Source organism: Schistocerca piceifrons, chromosome 2, assembly GCF_021461385.2.
Source record: "Schistocerca piceifrons isolate TAMUIC-IGC-003096 chromosome 2, iqSchPice1.1, whole genome shotgun sequence".
NCBI classification, from domain to species: domain Eukaryota; kingdom Metazoa; phylum Arthropoda; class Insecta; order Orthoptera; family Acrididae; genus Schistocerca; species Schistocerca piceifrons.
Genome location: NC_060139.1, coordinates 457375017 through 457394103, shown reverse-complemented (window position 1 = coordinate 457394103; position 19087 = coordinate 457375017). Strand labels below are relative to the sequence as shown.

Sequence of the window (19087 nt, the reverse complement as noted above, 5' to 3'; positions counted from 1 at the left end):
AAAAAATAAAGTTATATAATTAGTTTTTTGTTTATTGACACCGTAGTTCCGTGGCGCGCCGCTAAGGAGCCACAAGGAAGTGGCACAGCCCGTTGATACCATGCAGTATAGTGAGGTACATAATTTTCTGCATTTGAAGGGGAAGAACGCTCCAACAATCCACAATGATTTGGTGGAAATGTGTAACAACAGTAAACCATCATATGACACAGTGGCTAGGTGTCGCAGTCGTTTCCAGAGTAGTCAGACAATTGTGAATGATGAAGAACGAAGTGTCAGACTATCTCTCTGTGGAGAAATGGGAATCGCAAACGTGGAGGTGCTGGTGCTCGAAGTCCAGCCTATCACAATCGAAGTGATAGTAAACAAAGTAAAAATCAGTTAATGATCAGTTTTCAACATCTTGCACGACAGTTTGAACGTGATGAAGTTTGCAGGCAGCAGGGTCTCACGACTGCTTACACTAAAAAAAAAAAAAAAAAGGCCGCGAAACTGAAGGAGCAGCAGAAATGTTGCAGCTATGTAAGACCAATGCAGATTGTTTTGGCCGCCTAGTCCCCATGAAGGAACGCTAGGTGTATCAGTATGACACTGAGACATAGGAGCAAAGCGAGTAGTGACATCATCATAATTCACAACATCTCAAAAAGTCTAAAACCCAACCATCATCGGATAAGGTGAGGTTAAGTGTATTTTCGGACTGCCACGAGGTCGTGCTAAGAGGCCATGCTCGTAAAGCGACAACCGCCACTGGAGCGTTCTACAGAAAACTCCTGACGAGGTTATAGGAAGCTATCAACATTTAGTGTCGAGGGATGTAGTCTCTGCTGGTGTTTTTGTTCCATGGCAACTGTCCAAATAATTCTGCACAGGAAACAGTCACACAGTCTCACATCACATTCTTCTGACATGGCACCCATTCTCTTCTTCTTCTAACCTCGGATGACGAAGCTGTTGCGCGGTACGAATGGCCAAAATAATGACGAGGTGATTTTAGAAGCGGAACGTTTCCCGAACGGCCAGAATACGGGTTTCTACAACCCAGGTCCCCGCCAAACGATATATTTTAGGAAAACGAGTGTCCCATGGAAGAGTGAATACACAGAGAAGGTCTAACTCCATCTCCGATCTTAGTTGTCGCAACTTGATTTTTCGAGGTGATTATTAAAACTTAATGATTACACCCTAAGCGCCTAATACCTAAAAGATTGTAACATGGCTTTTTGCGATTAAAGATAGTGTGTGCAACGCAGTAACGTCTACACCTGTTGATTATACGAGGGATGTTCAATAAGTCAGCTTTTTCTCTGAAAGCAGGTTGCTTTTATTAAAGATTTAAATAGACCACATAATTCCCCACTCCTTTGGCTACAAAATCGTGCTTTTCAACTTTATCTCCATTCAATGCCCCGGTCTTACGCTATCTTATTGAGAGGGCCTGTGTGCCCGCATGTTGCCACTCTACTGGTTAACAAGGGAGTCAACGTCTTGCTGCATCAATAACCTCCCTCTCCAGCGGAATGCATCCTTCATCGGACCAAACACATTGAAGTCGGAAGGTGCGAAATCCGGGCTGCAGGATGTATGAGGAAGAACAATCCATTGAAGTTTTGTGAGCTCGTCTCGGGTGCGCAGATTTGTGCGTGGCCTATCGTTTTCGTGGAGAAGTTCATTTGCAATTTTGTGGCAAGGAACACATTGAAGTCTTTTCTTCAGTTTCCTGAGGGTAGCACAATACATCTCAGAGTTGTTAAGAATTTCTGATTTGTTTCTGGTTGAGACGAACCCATGTTTCATCGCCTGTGACGATGTTAAGGCGCAAGCAGTTCTGCACAGATCGCCGTTCATTACCATTTATGTGGTACTCTGTTAAGTGGCGAGGAACCCGGCAAGTAGACACCCTTGACTATCCAAATTGGTGGATGTGTGCGTCAGCATTAACAACAGAGACGCCTACTTGAGCTGCGAGGTGTCAGATTGTGATCCATCGATCACTTCGAAGGAGAGTGTCCGCACGTTCCAACACTGGTGGAGTCTCAGCTGTGTGCGGCCGGCTGGCACGCGGGAAATCTGACAGATTTGCCCGATCTCGCTGGCATGAGTCACTGTGCGTTTGTTCACTGCCAGGTCTCCGTAGACATTCTGCAAGCACTTTCGAATATCTACGATGCCCCGGTTTCCCTCCAAAGGAAACTCAGTGACTGCTCTCTCCGCACCTCTGTTACAGATGCCATTTTGAAGAATACGTATAGCGCCGCCACCTGTCGGGACTTCCTGGAACTAAAGGGGGCTGAAGCGGGAATATTCCACGAAATCCAACAACAAATTCCGCATTTTTCAACCGAAATTGGCTGAGGAAAAGAAATGTGTTGCATTGCTTATTAAAAGCTCCTCGTAGATGCTTTAACAGCGGCTAGATACAAAAATATGATACCGATACACATTCTTCATCGGGCGCGCTCACACACACAGTGGCACTTCTAGATAAGCTCAAGTACTGTGGTATGAATGGGACAGCGCTCAAATGGTTTAAATCATACCTAACTGGAAGAGTGCAGAAAGTTGAAATAAGTAGTTCACATAATATGCAAAAAACTGTTGATTTCTCTAACTAGTGAACAATCAAGAATAGGGTGCCGCAAGGTTCGGTCTTGGGTCCTCTGCTGTTCTTAATATATATTAATGACTTGCCATTCTATATTCACGAAGATGCAAAGCTGGTACTTTCTGCCGGTGATACAAGTATAGCTATCACACCCAACAGACAAGAATTAACTGGTGAAATTGTAAAAGATGTTTTTCAGAAAATCATTAAGTGGTTCTCTGCAAATGGGCTCTCATTAAACTTAGACAAAACACAGTACATACAGTTCCACACAGTAAATGGAATGACAACATTAATAAATATAGACTTCGATCAGAAGTCGGTAGCTAAGGTAGGATATTCAAAATTTCTAGGTGTATGCATTGATGAGGGGTTGAACTGGAAAAAACATACTGAAGATCTGCTGAAACGTTTGAGTTCAGTTACTTATCCTGTAAGGGTCATTGCAAATTTTGTCGATATACGTCTCAGTAAATTAGCTTACTACGCCTATTTTTATTCTCTACTTTCGTATGGCATCATATTATGGGGTAACGCACCATTGAGTAAAAGAGTGTTCATTACACAAAAGCGTGTAATCAGAATAATTGCTGGAGCTCATCCAAGATCATCCTGCAGACACTTATTTCAAGAGCTAGAGGTCTTCACTGTAGCGTCATAATATATGTATTCACTTACGAAATTTGTTATTAACAACCCGAACGAATTCAAAAGTAATAGCAGTGTACATGGCTACAACACTAGGAGAAAGGATGATCTTCACTACTCAAGGTGAAATCTAACTTTGGCTCAGAAGGGGGTAAATTATGCTGCCACAGAAGTCTTTGGTCACTTACCTAATAGCATCAAAAGTCTGAAGATAGCCATATAGCATTTAAAAGAAAATTAAAAGAATTTCTGAATGGTGTAATATTTCTGGTTTATTCAGCCATCATATTAGGCTCCAGGAAGCTATTCCCAGGGCAGTGGAGATGCAAGACGCATAGAGATGACGCAATGTGGGATGAGATACCGGTGACAGATATTAGATTCGGTACCACTCCCGTGAGAAAGACCGCCTGCATGATGCTGCTGCTCTGTGATTGGCTGCTGTGTTCGGCGGTAGGACGCCAGAACGTTAAACTTTAGTTGCTATTATTAATTATACCTGACATCCAAATTACTTCATTTTTTAAATAAACATCTCTCAACAGCCAGCTATCAATCAGTCATTTCAAAATTATTAAAATCAAAGTATTACTAAAACAAAAGACTGACGATATTACTGCCGATGCACTTCGGTGGCGTTCGGGTAACGCCTTGCTGGCTTGGTGCGCGAAGTGTCTCGGGCAGTCCGGCTCTCCAGTTCTGACCGTTCCAGCAGACAGACATGTTGTCTGTTATAGCAGTATTTGTTTCATGCAATTTTATTTACTACAGTTCCGACCGTCGCTAGGTACAGACATGTTGTCTGTAATAGTAGTATTTGATTCATGTAATATTATTCTCCAGTTCTGACGGTTCCAGTAAACAGACATATTGTCTGTGGCAGGATGTATTTCAAGTTATTTTAACCAGATATAATGACTGTGGAAAGATATGTTCAATACTTTGTGATCAAGAATAGTTTCTCGCGTCTATGTCAATAAAAACGCGAGTGGCATCCCAAATGAGTTATAGTTTATTCGTAGCAGCAGTTCCTTGCGAAGTTAATTTCAGCCTTAAGAAAAAGAATCCACGACCTGTGTGCTGTTATCTGCGCTGGGGACATCACCATCATGAAGACAGCAGGTTAGTGAAGTGTACAAGAACTTACGTATTCCACACAGGGCAGTGGGAACAACTAGGCACCTCACGTGTACTGCATGCACAGTACAAATGTGCTCAGTGACACGTCATCTGCAGTAATGCAGAGGAGGTAAAGAAGGATGAAAGTATTAACACCATCTCACTTTTATTCCTTTTTCTTGCCGTAATGGCAACTCCTTCTACTCATTAGATGAATTTTTGGATATAATAAGTGGGTAATTTCCCCAACCCCACAAAAAACTATTAAGTGGTCATGTAATATTTTGTGTAATGTAATATCTTAATGTCTTTTATTAACCTGACACGTTCCACATCATTACGAAGTGTCGTATTCATGATCTACGGAACAAGTATTAATCTAATCTAATCCAGTGGCGTCTACTCCATACCGCGCCACGGACGTGGAAACACATCAACAGCAGAAGAGCGGAGCGCAGCGCGCCGGCGGCACTCACCTGTGGTTCCCTGCAGACGCACTGCGCGCCCAGCTTGGCGACGAGCAGCGGGTTGGCGTCGCTGACGCGGCTCACCACGACGACCGGCGTGTCGGGAGGCAGGCTGCCCGCGCGCCTCACGCCGCCATCCTCCACGGACGCCGCCGCAGCAGCCGCCGGCCTCAGCGTCGTTGTCAGCACTGGCGCGGGGGCCGCCGTCGTCGACGTCACACCGCCTGCAGGAGGCACAGCAGAGCTTTCGTGTGTGTGTTTGTTGGCGCTCAAGCTAGAAAGCTTATTCACGATCCTGATTTTGTCAAAGGTTTGAGTCCTCTTGAACTGGACTACTGGAATTCTTTCAAAAAACTGTGTTCTAATTTCTTTGGAAACAAGAGAGCAGGCAATAATGGTATGTTAGTCAACGAACTACTACAGTCTTACCGTGATCTTGGTTGTAAGAAACTGCACATTCTTCACTCACACTTGAATTCTTTTCCTGCTGGTGGTGCCCATGGGCAAGTCTCCAATGAGTATGGGGAAAGATTTCATCAGACCATATCTACACTGGAGCAACACTGTCAGGGGCAATGAGTAATAAGTACGATGGCTGACTACTGTTGACACTATAGCAGGATAGTAGTGCCACGCATAAGAGACGCAGTAAACGTTCAAAATAATTTAGGTATGTATGAAAACATATTTCACTAGCATTTCATGCTCCTTGTGTTGATAAATTAGCGAAATCGTACTGTTTAAGCAACATAAAAACCGAATACAAGTAGATAGGGACTATCATAGTTTACAGAAAAACTGTGACGGCCGTGGAAAAGCCAACGGCAGATTCATGTTCAGCAGGTCGAAATACATAAGGATAACCTATTCTGGTGCTCGAAAATTTGACAAAGTTGAATTTTGTAGACCAGAATAATTGTTCACTTTGCTGACATGCACAAGACACGACAGCATGGCTTGCTCCTTTTCTCACTGCACAAGTTTATTGGCTAGCAAAGAACACGTAGGTAAATTTTTTTTGCAAACGTGAACGGTAAAAATGTTCCGCATACGTGTTGAAAGCTGAAAATCTAACGAACAAGAAGTAGTATCAGTCAGCATTGCTTTCGGAATTCCAGCTTCATTTGCTATCGATACAAATACTGTGAAAGTAAAATTAAATGGATTACGAGAGCACATTTTTCACAACACTTTCTTGTCTTCGTGGTGTTCGAAATACATCAGCAAAAAATAAGTTACATTAATAAGGCTATATGTGTCATATTACTAGAGTAAATACGAATTCAAGAACAGAAAAACATGCGAAACTGCGTTCCTGGCACTACGTTAGACAAGTATATACCTACAACAGCTATTGCGTACACAGACGGGAAATAATGAACAAGAAACAATCGTAAACGGTAGTCCGCTAATGTTTTAGGCTATTTAAGATGTCGGCAGCGCCCGACCACTCGCGTCATCTCCCTTCTTTTCTTTACCTCCATGAAAAATACACATGAAGCGACATCTTTGACAACTGTGGCATCTTTGACAAATTTGGCTTCTTTGACAACTCAGGCATCTTTGACAACAAAAAGTATCCCTGATATCTGAAAGCACCATTTGCTTCATTTATAATCAGATGAGAGTGTACTAGAAACTGTATTAAGTTAATAGAAATTCTATGAAGGCGTAAAAATGAAATATGCGTAAGTACTGAACAGTCCGCCACAAAGCGCCCCTAATTATAATTACATTCGAACTCCCATATCATATAGTCTACAGCAATTTTTACATATTATTTTTATGTATCTTCTGTAGAACTGCTGATGATGAGCATGTTTTCGATACTGGTCTACTAAATTAAAGAAGTATGTATACAATTCTAAAGCAGTCTTATCATTATGTATACAAATAAAATGTTTTCCATCAGTGCTACAAGATTATTGTCGAACCACTCCCTCCACACCCTCCCGTTACCACACCACATCGTAGTCTCCTCGTTGACTTTGTGCAGGCGCTGCTCTTACCTGTACGCGACAGTTTGGCGATGGTCTGGGCCACGAAGTCGTCGCTTCCGGACAGCAGTCCCGGCCGATACGAGTCCAGCAGGGCGCTCGCCACCTCGTCGCGTGCCGCTCCAGACCTGAAAGGTAACCATATACGAAAATTTAAACGTTTATGCCTATGTGACTAGGCTTCCTCGACCGAAATCAGGTTGAAGATTTTTTTTTTGCAATAAAAGGCATCAATTACGTCATCAGCTGCACGAACAAAGCCATTATGAGTAAATTTTTATACTTTTTTTGAAAAGGCATTCATCTTAGGCATCAGGCAAGTAGCACAGTGTAGACATATTCGAGAGCTGCACCACAGTAGCCCCACACAGACAGATAACGAACTTTAGATTTTCCCTTTGAAGGAAGGGTCAAACAAGGCGATTCCATTGAGTCTGAACTGTTCTCATCTGTCCTCATGTATGAAATCTTACAAAGCGTCAAACTAGAATGACGAGTTTTTAGAAAACAGTGATTTTTCAGATCAGCAACGCGTTCTACTAGTTGTAGAAAACATTCTCTGACTTCTTGTCGTGCCTATTCAGGATAAAATCTCGAGCTTCCGACGATTTCCTTCATCGTCTTCGATAGCAGGAATTGACTGTTAAAACTGCTGCTGCGGTGGCCCCGTATAGCCCAAAGACGGCTTCTAATGGCGGAAATCGTCGAAAGCTTGAAATTTTACCCTGAAATGACGCTGCAAGAAGTCGTAGAATGATTTATACAACAGTGCCGTCGCGAAAGGCTTCGTTCGCGTTATACCAGTGCCTCCCTATGTCTCGGAGCCTAAGATATTGATTAAATTCGCCTAAAGACAGACCAAAACCTCTACAGAGATGTATAAATCACCGTGCTGGGAATTACAAAAAAGACTGAAAGAGTCAAAGTCATTTACGATCTGGCAATAACATGCCCACAAGGCTAGAAAGCAAGAATGAAGGATGGACAAATCTAATACTATACTGGAGTCCAAGAAACAGAAGAAGACCTATGGTAAGCCCGCCAGACATATGAGTTAAGTCGCTGGTGTCACCCACTAGAGCACAGCCTGATGTCGCAGTATCTGGAGACAACTTCCGGAAATGTATTTTGACTTGCGAGTTTAAGAGGCTTCATCATTTTGGTATAGAATTGGCTATTGATTATATTGCGACGACGTCATGGTGTAAAGAGAAATACTTCATGGTTTCGGCTATTATTACAGGTAGCTTTCATTAGGATGAAGATGTACAGATCATCTTCCTCATGACAACCATCTGCAATACGGGTCGAAACGCTGCAATTTTAAAGGAAAAAGGAAGGAAGACAGAGTTTAACGTCCCATCGACATCGAGGTCTTAGGCACGGAGCATAAGCTCGAATTGTGTCAAGGATACGGAAGGAAATCAGCCATGCCCTTTCAAAGGGACCATCCCGGCATTTGTGGGGAGGGATTTAGGGAAAGCACGGTAAACCTAAATCCGGATGGCCGGACGCGGGTTTGAACCGTCTCCTCCCGAACTGGAGTCGAATGTGCTAACCACTGCGCCACCTAGCTCGATCGCTTAAGTTTCCTTTTACATCACTATCTGCTAGCAGAACCAGAAACCTTCTTTTCTCTTCACTATCAATAAGCAGCTCTGGCCTAGTTCTCTATGGCCACTGTAATTAGTTGACCATTTACAGTAAAATTAACTGATGGAGAGGACTTCAGCATATTCCAATATTCGATGTGAGACTGCGCTTCTGCCGAAGTTGTTACTGTGTTAAGGTATCCCAGCTGAATTTTGTTCCTTTGTTTCCTTTCACTGCGTGTGCAGGCTCAAATATCACCTTATCTAAGATTCGACAGAAATCAATAGCATTCTTGCGCCTTGAGAATACTTTGTTCTTATACAGAGTTACTTCTTCGTAATTAACGAAACACTTGTATGTTGTTTTTCTGAAGTCTCTTTCGAGGATAATTCGCAAGAAGGTTACTTTAAAAATATATTCTCATAAAGGCTCACGAAACTCTCTAGTTTGTTCAGCCACTAAAGCGTTCATACTCTATGCCAAACCAGTGTTCATCTTGATCTTGACCGACTGTTTGTTTTTAGTGTCTCATTCCCAACCGAAAGTCGACAAAACGAAATTTCACAAAAGTTTCCGTCACTTTGAGCCTGGTACCAGTATGGGACAGGTGAAGTGACAGCTAAGGATTTGTGTGAGCAAATTATACACTACTGGCCATTAAAATTGCTACACCACGAAAATGAGGTGCTACAGACGCGAAATTTAACCGACAGCAAGATGATGCTGTGATATGCAAATGATTAGCTTTTCAGAGCATTCACACAAGGTTGACGCCGGTGGCGACACCTACAACGTGCTGACACGAGGAAAGTTTCCAACCGCTTTCTCATACACAAACAGCAGTTGACCGGCGTTGCCTGGTGAAACGTTGTTGTGATGCCTCGAGTAAGGAGGTGAAATGCGTACCATCACGTTTCCGACTTCGATAAAGGTCGGATTGAAGCCTATCGCGATTGCGGTTTATCGTATCGCGACATTACTGCTCGCGTTCGTCGAGATCCAATGACTGTTAGCAGAATATGGAATCGGTGGGTTCAGGAGGGTAATACGGAACGCCGTGCTGGATCCCAACGGCGTTCTGTCATTAGCAGTCGAGATGACAGGCATCTTATCCGCATGGCTGTAACGGATCGTGCAGCCACGTCTCGATCCCTGAGTCAACAGATGGGGACGTTTGCAAGACAACATCCATCTGCACGAACAGTTCGACGACGTTTGCAGCAGCATCGACTATCAGCTCGGAGACCATGGCTGAGGATATCCTTGACGCTGCATCACAGACAGGAGCGCGTACGATGGTGTACTCAACGACGAACCTGGGGGCACAAATGGCAAAACTTCATTTTTTCAGATGAATCCAGGTTCTGTTTACAGCATCATTATGGTCGCATCCGTGTTTGGCGACATCGCGGTGAACGCACATTGGAAGCGTGTATTCGTCATCGCCATACTGGCATATCACCCGGCGTGATGGTATGGGGTGCCATTGGTTACACGTATCGGTCACCTCTTGTTCGCACTGACGGCACTTTGAACAGTGGACGTTACATTTCAGATGTGTTACGACCCGTGGCTCTACCCTTCATTCGATCCCTGCGAAACTCCTACATTTCAGCAGGATAACGCACGACCGCATGTTGCAGGTCCTGTACGGGCCTTTCTGGATACAGAATATGTTCGACTGCTGCCCTGGCCAGCACATTCTCCAGATCTCTCACCAATTGAAAACGTCTGGTCAATGGTGGCCGAGCAACTGGCTCGTCACAATACACCAGCCACTACTCTTAATCAACTGTGGTATTGTGTTGAAGCTGCATGGGCAGCTGTATCTGTACACGTCATCCAAGCTCTATTTGACTCAATGCCCAGGCGTATCAAGGCCGTTATTACTGCCAGAGGTGGTTGTTCTAGGTACTGATTTCTCAGGATCTATGCACCCAAATTGCGTGAAAATGTAATCATATATGAGTTCTAGTATAATATATTTGTCTAATGAATACCCGTTTATCATCTGCATTGCTTCTTGGTGTAGTAATTTTAATGGTCAGTAGTGTAATTCATGCATTTGTACGGCAGACAGGGAAGTGCTGTCTCAGCTATATACGTTTACGCTTAAAGTGTGTGGCTCTGTGTTTGTGTAAAGGAATAATCTTGGTTGATATGTACGGAAATATCTCTTCTACACCAATAAAGTGGGCGATCGAACAATGGGCATCGATTCATCAGGAACGAGGCCTGTAATATCACCAGGCTAACGCAGGAAAGGAAGGATTTGTAGTTTCGCGAATAATGTGCGATTTTGCTAGCAAAATACGCGGTAACAGGTTACTGCACGCTGTGTCAACTGGGATAAAATTGTTTTGGGTGCACATACTGCAAAATGTATACAAAAAAAGAGAGAGCAGACGCTTAGATGGACTTCTTCTTAGGGCGTCGACGTTACTGGTCCCTGAAGATGTGTCGCTCTGTATCAAGTATTACTGGAAACATTTTGAGAACTGATTCCTCAGTGAAAAGTAAGCTGCAAAAATTTTACTTTGTTTTGCATTGTGACGTGGCATTATGTCGAGAAGGATAGTACTGAACTGGCCACAAAATGTTTACAAAGATATGGGAAAAGATCGGTAGGTGACACCAAGGGACAGAAATCCTATTCCAGTTGTGATGTGCCCTGCGCACACTACGCGTCCTTAAAGGAGAAAGGAAATTGCGATCTGCACAGTACAGTGTCCTACTGCATTTGGGAGTCAGAGGATGGGCAAAATGAGACACTACATTATAAAGGAAGAAACTTCCTGGAGCACGCAGTTGCGACAACACTAGGAACACAATGTTGTTGGTAGTGTCACCTTTGTCCTCATCTTCGAGAAGAACGTGCACACTTCATCCCTCAGAATATGTCAGTATTGACGTCACAGTAGTGGTTATCATTCCAGATGTCCAGTTTGGCAGGCCAACAGAACTGGAACACATCTTGATCAAATCATTTTCATTAAGCGTACCATCGCCTCTCATCGCTCCACCAGTCTGGAGTGGTTGCAATTTTTGTGTTATGATTGTAATGCAGAAGGTCGCTAAGGTACAGGGAGATGGAACTCCAGTGGAATTTAAATGGATACCAGTGTACCAACGCGACCAGCGAATGGAGAACGCGCACCTCCTCGCAAAGAGAACAACACACAACAGCCACTTTCACGACCTTAATTCCGATGCGTCAGGTCACATCCCTCGACTTAAGGCGAGTGCTTATCGCACGTGGGAAAACGAATGGAAGGAAGCTGGGCGGTAGAGATACGGCCAGTACTGTAGCCTACAGCCTGTGGTTTACTGGTTGGAGGTGGGGACAGACACTTCCATTCCGGCAGACATGTCCCGTTATTTAGTCACCCAAAAGAGACTCCACAACTTGTTTGTGCGACTCAACATCAGAAGGAGATTTAAATGACACGTTCTTTTCGTGCGACCAACATAACGATCAGGAGTCACACTGTGCAAGAGACTAAGTTATCAGTTTGCCACTAGCATCACTATTCTCCTCTCATCAGAAAATATAGCAACCTGCAGACTCATGATGAACTTTTTAAGAGATTACATCCTTTTTATGTCTGCCAGTGCACCAACGCTTCCAATGTATCGATGCCGTGGATTTTCTCACAAAGGATGCAACGTTTACTTCATTGAGTGGCCAGTCCTACTGAGAACTTCTTTGCAGTCCTAAGGATAATCAGTCAGACAAGGGTGACAAGCCTACGTATTAAACTAGCGCAAAACATTGTATAACGAGATGGTTATGTAGCGATTTCATTTCAGAAGGTATGAGTATTGTTGTAGTCATCGGTCGGAAGACTGGTTCGATGCACCCCTGCTGCACCACAGATCCATTTGGACCTGCCTCCTGTTTCAAGCCTTGGTCTCCTTCTACTGTTGTTATCCCCCACATTTCCCTCCATTATCAAATTAACTACTTGTTAATGCTTCATGGTATGTCGTGATTACCTAACTCATGTGCCATAAACCTCTTATCTCATTGTCTCGAGTCAGAACTTCCTGATAAGCTACTACATCCACTCACTGAACCTTCAACATTCAATATTAACTTATTTGTCATGCTGTTTATATTTTTCCCGTCGGCAATCTCAAAAACGTTTGTATTTGCTGCCAGTTATCAAAATGTGCTACAGTGTTTGGACAAAAATGTGGAAATAATACGAGAAATGCGTGCTTGAACAGAAACGCATATGCTAGCCCAGCCTGCAGACAGTGCTGTTGTATTTGACCACGAACGGCTCCTATGTAAAGTCGTCGAGAGGTTGCAAACGTGAGCCGTGTTCAGAACAGCGTTCTGTGTGGTTGTGACTGCACTATGTTGGAGCTAAGAGAATTCGAACGTGGGCAAATTGTTGGCGCTCATATGATGGGTGCTTCCGTTATCAACGTAGTCGAAGTGTTCGGTGATTCATGAGACACCCTACCGATGATTTATAACACATACGGGGTAAGAGGATCAACTTCATCCGCAAATCACAACGAGCAGGAAAGTGTGTGTTGAGTGATCATGCCGGATGGACTTGAAGAGGACTGTGACGTAAAGTAAAAGGACGACAGCTGCAAAAGTCACTGCAGAACTTAACGTCGGACTAACGAACTCTGTCAGCAACAAAACAACACGAAGGGAGCCCCATAAGCTGGGAATTGCAGGGCGAGCTGAATTCCAATGAAAATGCCCGTAACAGGAGAACGTGGTGCCGAAGCCGTAAATGCTGGACTGTGGAGCAACGGAAGAAGTCATTTGGTCGGATGAGTCGTGTTTCACACTGTTTCCATCTTCTGGCCGAGTTTACCTCCCGAGAGTGACACTTGGCGGAGGTTTGGTGACGATTTGGACAGCCATATCGTAATATTCCAAGGGCCACATGATGACTCTGCTTAGTCGCATTAGTGCGGAAGGATTATATGACCATTTTGGCTGATCAGGTCCATTCCATGGTAAAGTGTTTGACCCTCAATGGTGATTATGTGTTTCAAGACGGCAGGGCCCCTGTCCACAAAGCTCGCATCGTCCAGTACTGGTTTTACGAGCACGAGGATGAATTGCCGCATCTCCTCTGGCCAACACAGTAACCAAATCCCAATATTATTTACCATTTCTGGTCTACTTTGGAGAGAAGGGTGCATGATCGTTATCCACCTCCATGATCGTTATCTGAAGGAACAAAGGTACAAAATTCCACTCGAAACCTATAGGACCAGCATTTATTCATCCCGAGACGAGTGGCAGCTGTTTTGAGAGCAAATGATTTTCATACAGCCGATTTTTCATGTTTCCACACTGTATATTTAAGTTTTATCAGCTATTCCGCACTCTGTATTTTCTTAAATCCAGATGTATTCCTGTGTAATAATGTATATATGTGTAACCAAATAAAAATTAAAAAACTAGGGCTGATATTAATTTCAGCTCTGACCTTACGTTACTTTGTTTTAGAGAGAGCTGAATTTTCTTCAGGAGACGGCAAACCATTGATAAACGGAAAAGAAAGCTCCGTGACTGGTGGACGCTCACCTGGCTCCTGCGGCGGAAGCATAGCTGGCGCCGGCCGCCTGGGAGGCGGCGTACTGCCGCGAGCCCTGCCCACGCGCAGCTGCCAGCCTCACGCCGACCACTGGCGCCGTCGTCACGGTGGCCAGCACGTCGCCGAACGTCGGCGCGGGGGTGGAGTAGGCCTGCTGTACCAGCTTGGTCCTGGAGCGCAGACGCAGCGCCGGCGTCGCGTCCACCGGCACTGGTGCCACCGTGGAGAACGGCGCCAGAGACTCGCCAGTCACGGCCACTGTGGGGACCGGGGTCACGGTGGAGAAGGTGCGCAGTCTCTGTCTGGGTCGCAGCTGGAGGTCGACGCCCGCGGACGGTGCCACGTACGTCGTCACCCTTCCGAATGTGGGCACCGGAGTCGTGTAGGTCTGCACCACCTGCTGGGGTCTCGTTCGCAGGCGCGTTCTCGCCGGAGGTGTAACGGCGACCACGGCCGGCTCTGCCGTGGAGTAGGTTTGTACAAATCCGTTTTCGATAGCCACCGGCGCGGGGGTGGAATACGTCTGTACGGCCGGAACCACAGTGGAGTACGGCTGTGCGAGCCCACCGACGGCCACGGCCGGTGACACGGTGGAGTAGGTCTGAGCGAGACGGCCGGTCGGCACCGCTTGGGCTGCCACAGTGGAGTAGCGCACGGCTGCCACTCGTTCGACAGCCGGGCGAACTGTGCTCACCGGGCGCAGTCTCTGTACCGGTGTCAAGCGGACGGACGGTGCCGGGGTCACGACAGCTCCGAATTCGAAAGCGGTCGGTGCCGGTGTCGTGACTAACCCTGTCACTTGCGCGAAGGTAGGTGCTGGCGTTACTGCGGGCAACGGTCGCAACCGTTGTCGATAGACAGGTGCAGCTGTGACGGTCTGTACGGCAGCGACCGGAACGGCCTGGCTGACCGGTGATAATGGAGCGACAGTCGACGGTGGCAGGTACGAAGCACGGAGAGGAGTTGCGGGAGTGGAAACGCGCACGCCTACGGCTGCGGGAGCGATCGCCACCGCAGGCGCCACTGTGGACGCAGTGTAAGCCGGAGTAATGCGGCGACCGAAGACCGTCGTTACGGGGAGAGTGTACGCGGCTGTAGGAACCACTGGCACCTGCGAAACGTAGGCACTGCCACCGACGAGACCGTCTCCTGCTGAGGCATAGTAAGCTCGTTGTCTTTCTGCCTGGCGAGATGCTGCAGCTGCTGCTGTTCTCTGTAGTGCAGCCTGTTGTTCTGCCACCTGCCGGATAGCGGCCTCCTGTTCTGCCGCAGCCTGTTGTGCGGCGGCCTGTTCGGCGTACGCCTGGCGAGCAGCTGCAGCCTCTGCCTGCTGAGCAGCTACCCGTTGTGCGGCAGCCTGTTGTGCGGCTGCAGCTGCTGCGGCTTGCTGAGCTGCTAGCTGCTGTGCAGCAGCCTGTTCGGCAGCCGCCTGGCGAGCGGCGGCTGCCGCTGCGCGCTGTGCGGCCGCCTGACGTGCTGCGGCGGCTGCTGCTCTTTGGGCAGCTGCCTGCTGAGCAGCTGCCTGCTGAGCAGCTGCCTCTGCAGCAGCCTGCTGTGCCGCCTGTTCCTCAGCTGCTCTCTGTGCTGCCGCTTGGCGAGCGGCAGCAGCTGCAGCACGCTGTGCAGCTGCCTGTCGAGCTGCTGCCTGTGCTGCCGCTTGCTGAGCTGCGGCTGCAGCTCGTTGTGCTGCTGCTTGCTGTTCGACTGCCTGCTGTGCTGCCAACTGTTGAGCAGCAGCAACTGCTGCTGCTTCCTGGGCTGCTGCTGCATTGGCTGCTGCCTGCTGTGCAGCTGTTGCATCTATGGTGGTAACTCCAATAACAGCAGGCCCAGTTCGTCTAGCCTGTGTGTCTAGCACAACAGCAGAACCCTTGACGGCTGGTGCGTAGCCTACTGCATTGTACCCTGCTCCAATGGCAGCAACATTATCTACAACGGCACCTACCACTGGCACTCCAGTCGACAGTCTACTGGCCGCAGCAGCATCGTAAGCAGCTCTGTTAGCTTCTGCTTGACGCAGTGCGTAAGCTTCAAATATTGCCTGCTGACGTGCAGCAGCATTGGAAGCGGCCTGTCTCGATGCTGCTATCGCTGCAGACTGTTGCAGAGCTGCTTGGTTAACTGCTGCAGCTTGTGCAGCAGCTTCTCTGGCTGCAGCAGCCTGTACTGCAGCTTGATTGAGTGCTGCCTGATTTGCAGCTGCTGCACCAGCAGCAGCTCGGTTGTAAGCTGATGCCCTCAGAGCTCCCTCATTGGCAGCTGCTTCATTGGCAGCAGCCTGGTTCTGGGCTGCAATACGGGCAGCAGAGCTGTGAAGACCTGCAGCTTGGGTATAAACTGTGGCCTGGTTGAGTACGACCTGATTTACAGCTGCTGCATTGTAAGCTGCTGCTCTATTAGCTGCCTCTTCAGCAGCTGCTGCATTGATGGCTGCTTGCTGGGCTGCTGCAGCATTTGCGGCAACTCGTCTTGAGGCTTCAATAGCTGCAGACTGTTGGAGAGCTGCCTGGTTGGCTGCTGCTGCTTGGGCAGCTGCTTCATTGATTGCTGCTGCCTGGTTAGCTGCTGCTGCTCGGGCAGCTGCATCATTGATTGCTGCTGCCTGTGCTGCTGCCTGGTTGACTGCTGCTGCATGTGCTGCTGCCTGGTTAATTGCAGCTCTCTGTGCTGCTGCCTGGTTGACGGCTGCTGCTTGTGCAGCTGCCTGGTTGATTGCTGCTGCCTGTACTGCTGCCTGGTTAATTGCTGCTGACTGTGCAGCAGCCTGATTGGCTGCTGCTGCTCGTGCAGCTGCATCGTTGATTGCTGCTGCCTGTGCTGCTGCCTGGTTGACTGCTGCTGCCTGTGCTGCTGCCTGATTGACTGCTGCTGCCTGTGCTGCTGCCTGGTTGACTGCTGCTGCCTGTGCTGCTGCCTGGTTAATTGCTGCTGACTGTGCTGCTGCCTGGTTGGCTGCTGCTGCTCGGGCAGCTGCATCGTTGATTGCTGCTGCCTGTGCTGCTGCCTGGTTGACTGCTGCTGCCTGGTTGATTGCTGCTGCTTGTGTGGCTGCCTGGTTGACTGCTGCTGCCCGTGCAGCTGCCTCATTGATTGCTACTGAGTGTGCAGCTGCCTGGTTGATGGCTGCTGCCTGCGCTGCTGCTTCATTGGCTGCTGCAGCACCTGCTGCTGCTTGGTTGTATGCTGCTGCCTGTGCTGCTGCCTCATTGATTGCTGCAGCCTGGTTGATTGCTGCTGCTTGGGCGGCAGCCTGATTGAGAGCTGCAGCTCCTGCGGCTGCACGGCTTGCTGCAGCTGCTTGAGCTGCAGCCCTGTTGGCTGCGACAGCACCGTGGACGGCTGCCCCATGGGCAGCAGCATCGTAGGCAACTCCAGCCAGTCCTACAGTGGCTCCCAGGACTACTCCATCGCCAGTACCCACGGCACGACCTCCAGAAACCAGATAGTCGGGCAGCGAGGCATAGGGCGCGATGTGGCGCCCAGCTGCCACGTCAGCTTGCTCGTATACGATTGTCGGTCCTGCACCCACCAGCAATGAGCCACCTGCAAGCATTCAAAATATTTAAGTCCCAACTTACTCGTCACATGTTTCAGTTAAAAAAAAATCTATTAATGTGTTAGAAACATTATTTACTTAGCTGTGTTTCTGTCACGATCAAATATTATTTCGTAAAATTATTTGAGGTGAATCCAGGGATACTTCTCCTTTCATAAATGAGGCAATATAGTTCTACATCTGTAATGAGCTGCCGGCCGTAGTGGCCTAGCGGTTCTAGGCGCTACAGTCTGGAACAGTGCGACCGCTACGGTCAGAGGTTCGAATCCTGCCTCGGGCATGGATGTGTGTGATGTCCTTAGTTAGTTAGTTAGGTTTAAGTTCTAGGGGACTGATGACCTCAGAAGTCAAGTCCCATAGTGCTCAGAGCCATTTGAACCATTTTTTGTAATGAGCTCGACATCAACGAGACAGTAAGTTGTTTATCGTTCTTCCTGTTTCACCACCGGGAAAATTAACATCTATTTATAGTAACAACGAAACATGGAATGCATTCATTGATTCTGTGCAACAATATACTAGGTGTAGAAGTATGAAATCGTAATTTGGTTGCAGTAATTACATGTCTGTTGTTTGAAACTGATAAACAATATTTATTCAATATAGTCTCCATTCCTATTTATATATTTCTCCCACCTCTCCGGCAGGGTATGAGTGCTACGTCAAAAAGCAGCCCTACTTTTGAAGCGAACCAGTCAGTGAGCCATTTTCATGCATTTTCATGCATTTTCATACGAACTGAAGCGTTTTTCAGCGAGAGCGTGTTCCAGTCACGCAAATAGTTGATAATCGGACGGAGCTAAATCTGGAGATTAAGCCGCTTGCCCTAGTGTTTCCCAACTGACGCCTCGATCGTTTCCCTGACCCGTTTTGCTGCGTGATGGGGCGTTATCATGGAGCAATATGATTGTGTTGCCTTTTTCCATATTTCGGTCGTTTTTCACGTTATGCTCGATTTAAGTCGATCATTTGCTGTTGGTAGCGACCAGTGTTAACGATTTCGCCAGGTTTTAGCAGCTCATAGTAAACGACACCCTTCTGATCCCATCAAACTCAGAGCATTGTCTTCTTTCCAAAGCGATTTGGTCTTGGAGTGGGTGTCAGTGATTTGCCTGGATTCATCCATCATTTACGACTTAGGATTCTCAAAATATATCCATTTTTCAACACCTGTTATAATTCGATGGAGAAACGACTATCTTTTATATCTGGCGAGGAGCATTACACTAGTGGTCTTTCGATTTGCCTACTGTCTTTCATTCAGTTCATGCGGAACCCATTTTCCCACCTTCTACACCTTTCCCATAGCTCTCAACCGAAGAGAAACTGCTTTCTGCGTCAGATTCAAGTGTTCCGAGAGTTGCTGTTGAGTCTGAGTATCATCTTTGTCTAATAAGGCGTCCAATTCATTGTCTTCGAACTTTTTCGGCGGTTTCCCAAGCTCGTCGTTTCTCGCGTGAAAAGCACCACTTTTGGATTTTTTGAACCACTCGAAACACTGTGTTTTCCCATGAGCATGTTCGATGAAA

At 47.0% G+C, this 19087-nt stretch overlaps 1 protein-coding gene across 1 annotated transcript in view; it reads right to left on the bottom strand.

The window, feature by feature from the left end:
• The window catches only part of LOC124775479, a gene marked incomplete at its 3' end in the record, with an annotated part of 225567 nt that overhangs the window by 8836 nt on the left and 197644 nt on the right, over window positions 1-19087 (bottom strand). Inside the window, exons 14-16 of the mRNA XM_047250312.1 lie at window positions 13993-17545; window positions 6849-6964; window positions 4849-5063 (exon numbers count right to left, since the gene is read on the bottom strand). Of these exons, the coding sequence (XP_047106268.1) occupies window positions 4849-5063; window positions 6849-6964; window positions 13993-17545 (3884 nt within the window). The remainder of the gene's footprint in view (window positions 1-4848; window positions 5064-6848; window positions 6965-13992; window positions 17546-19087) is intronic.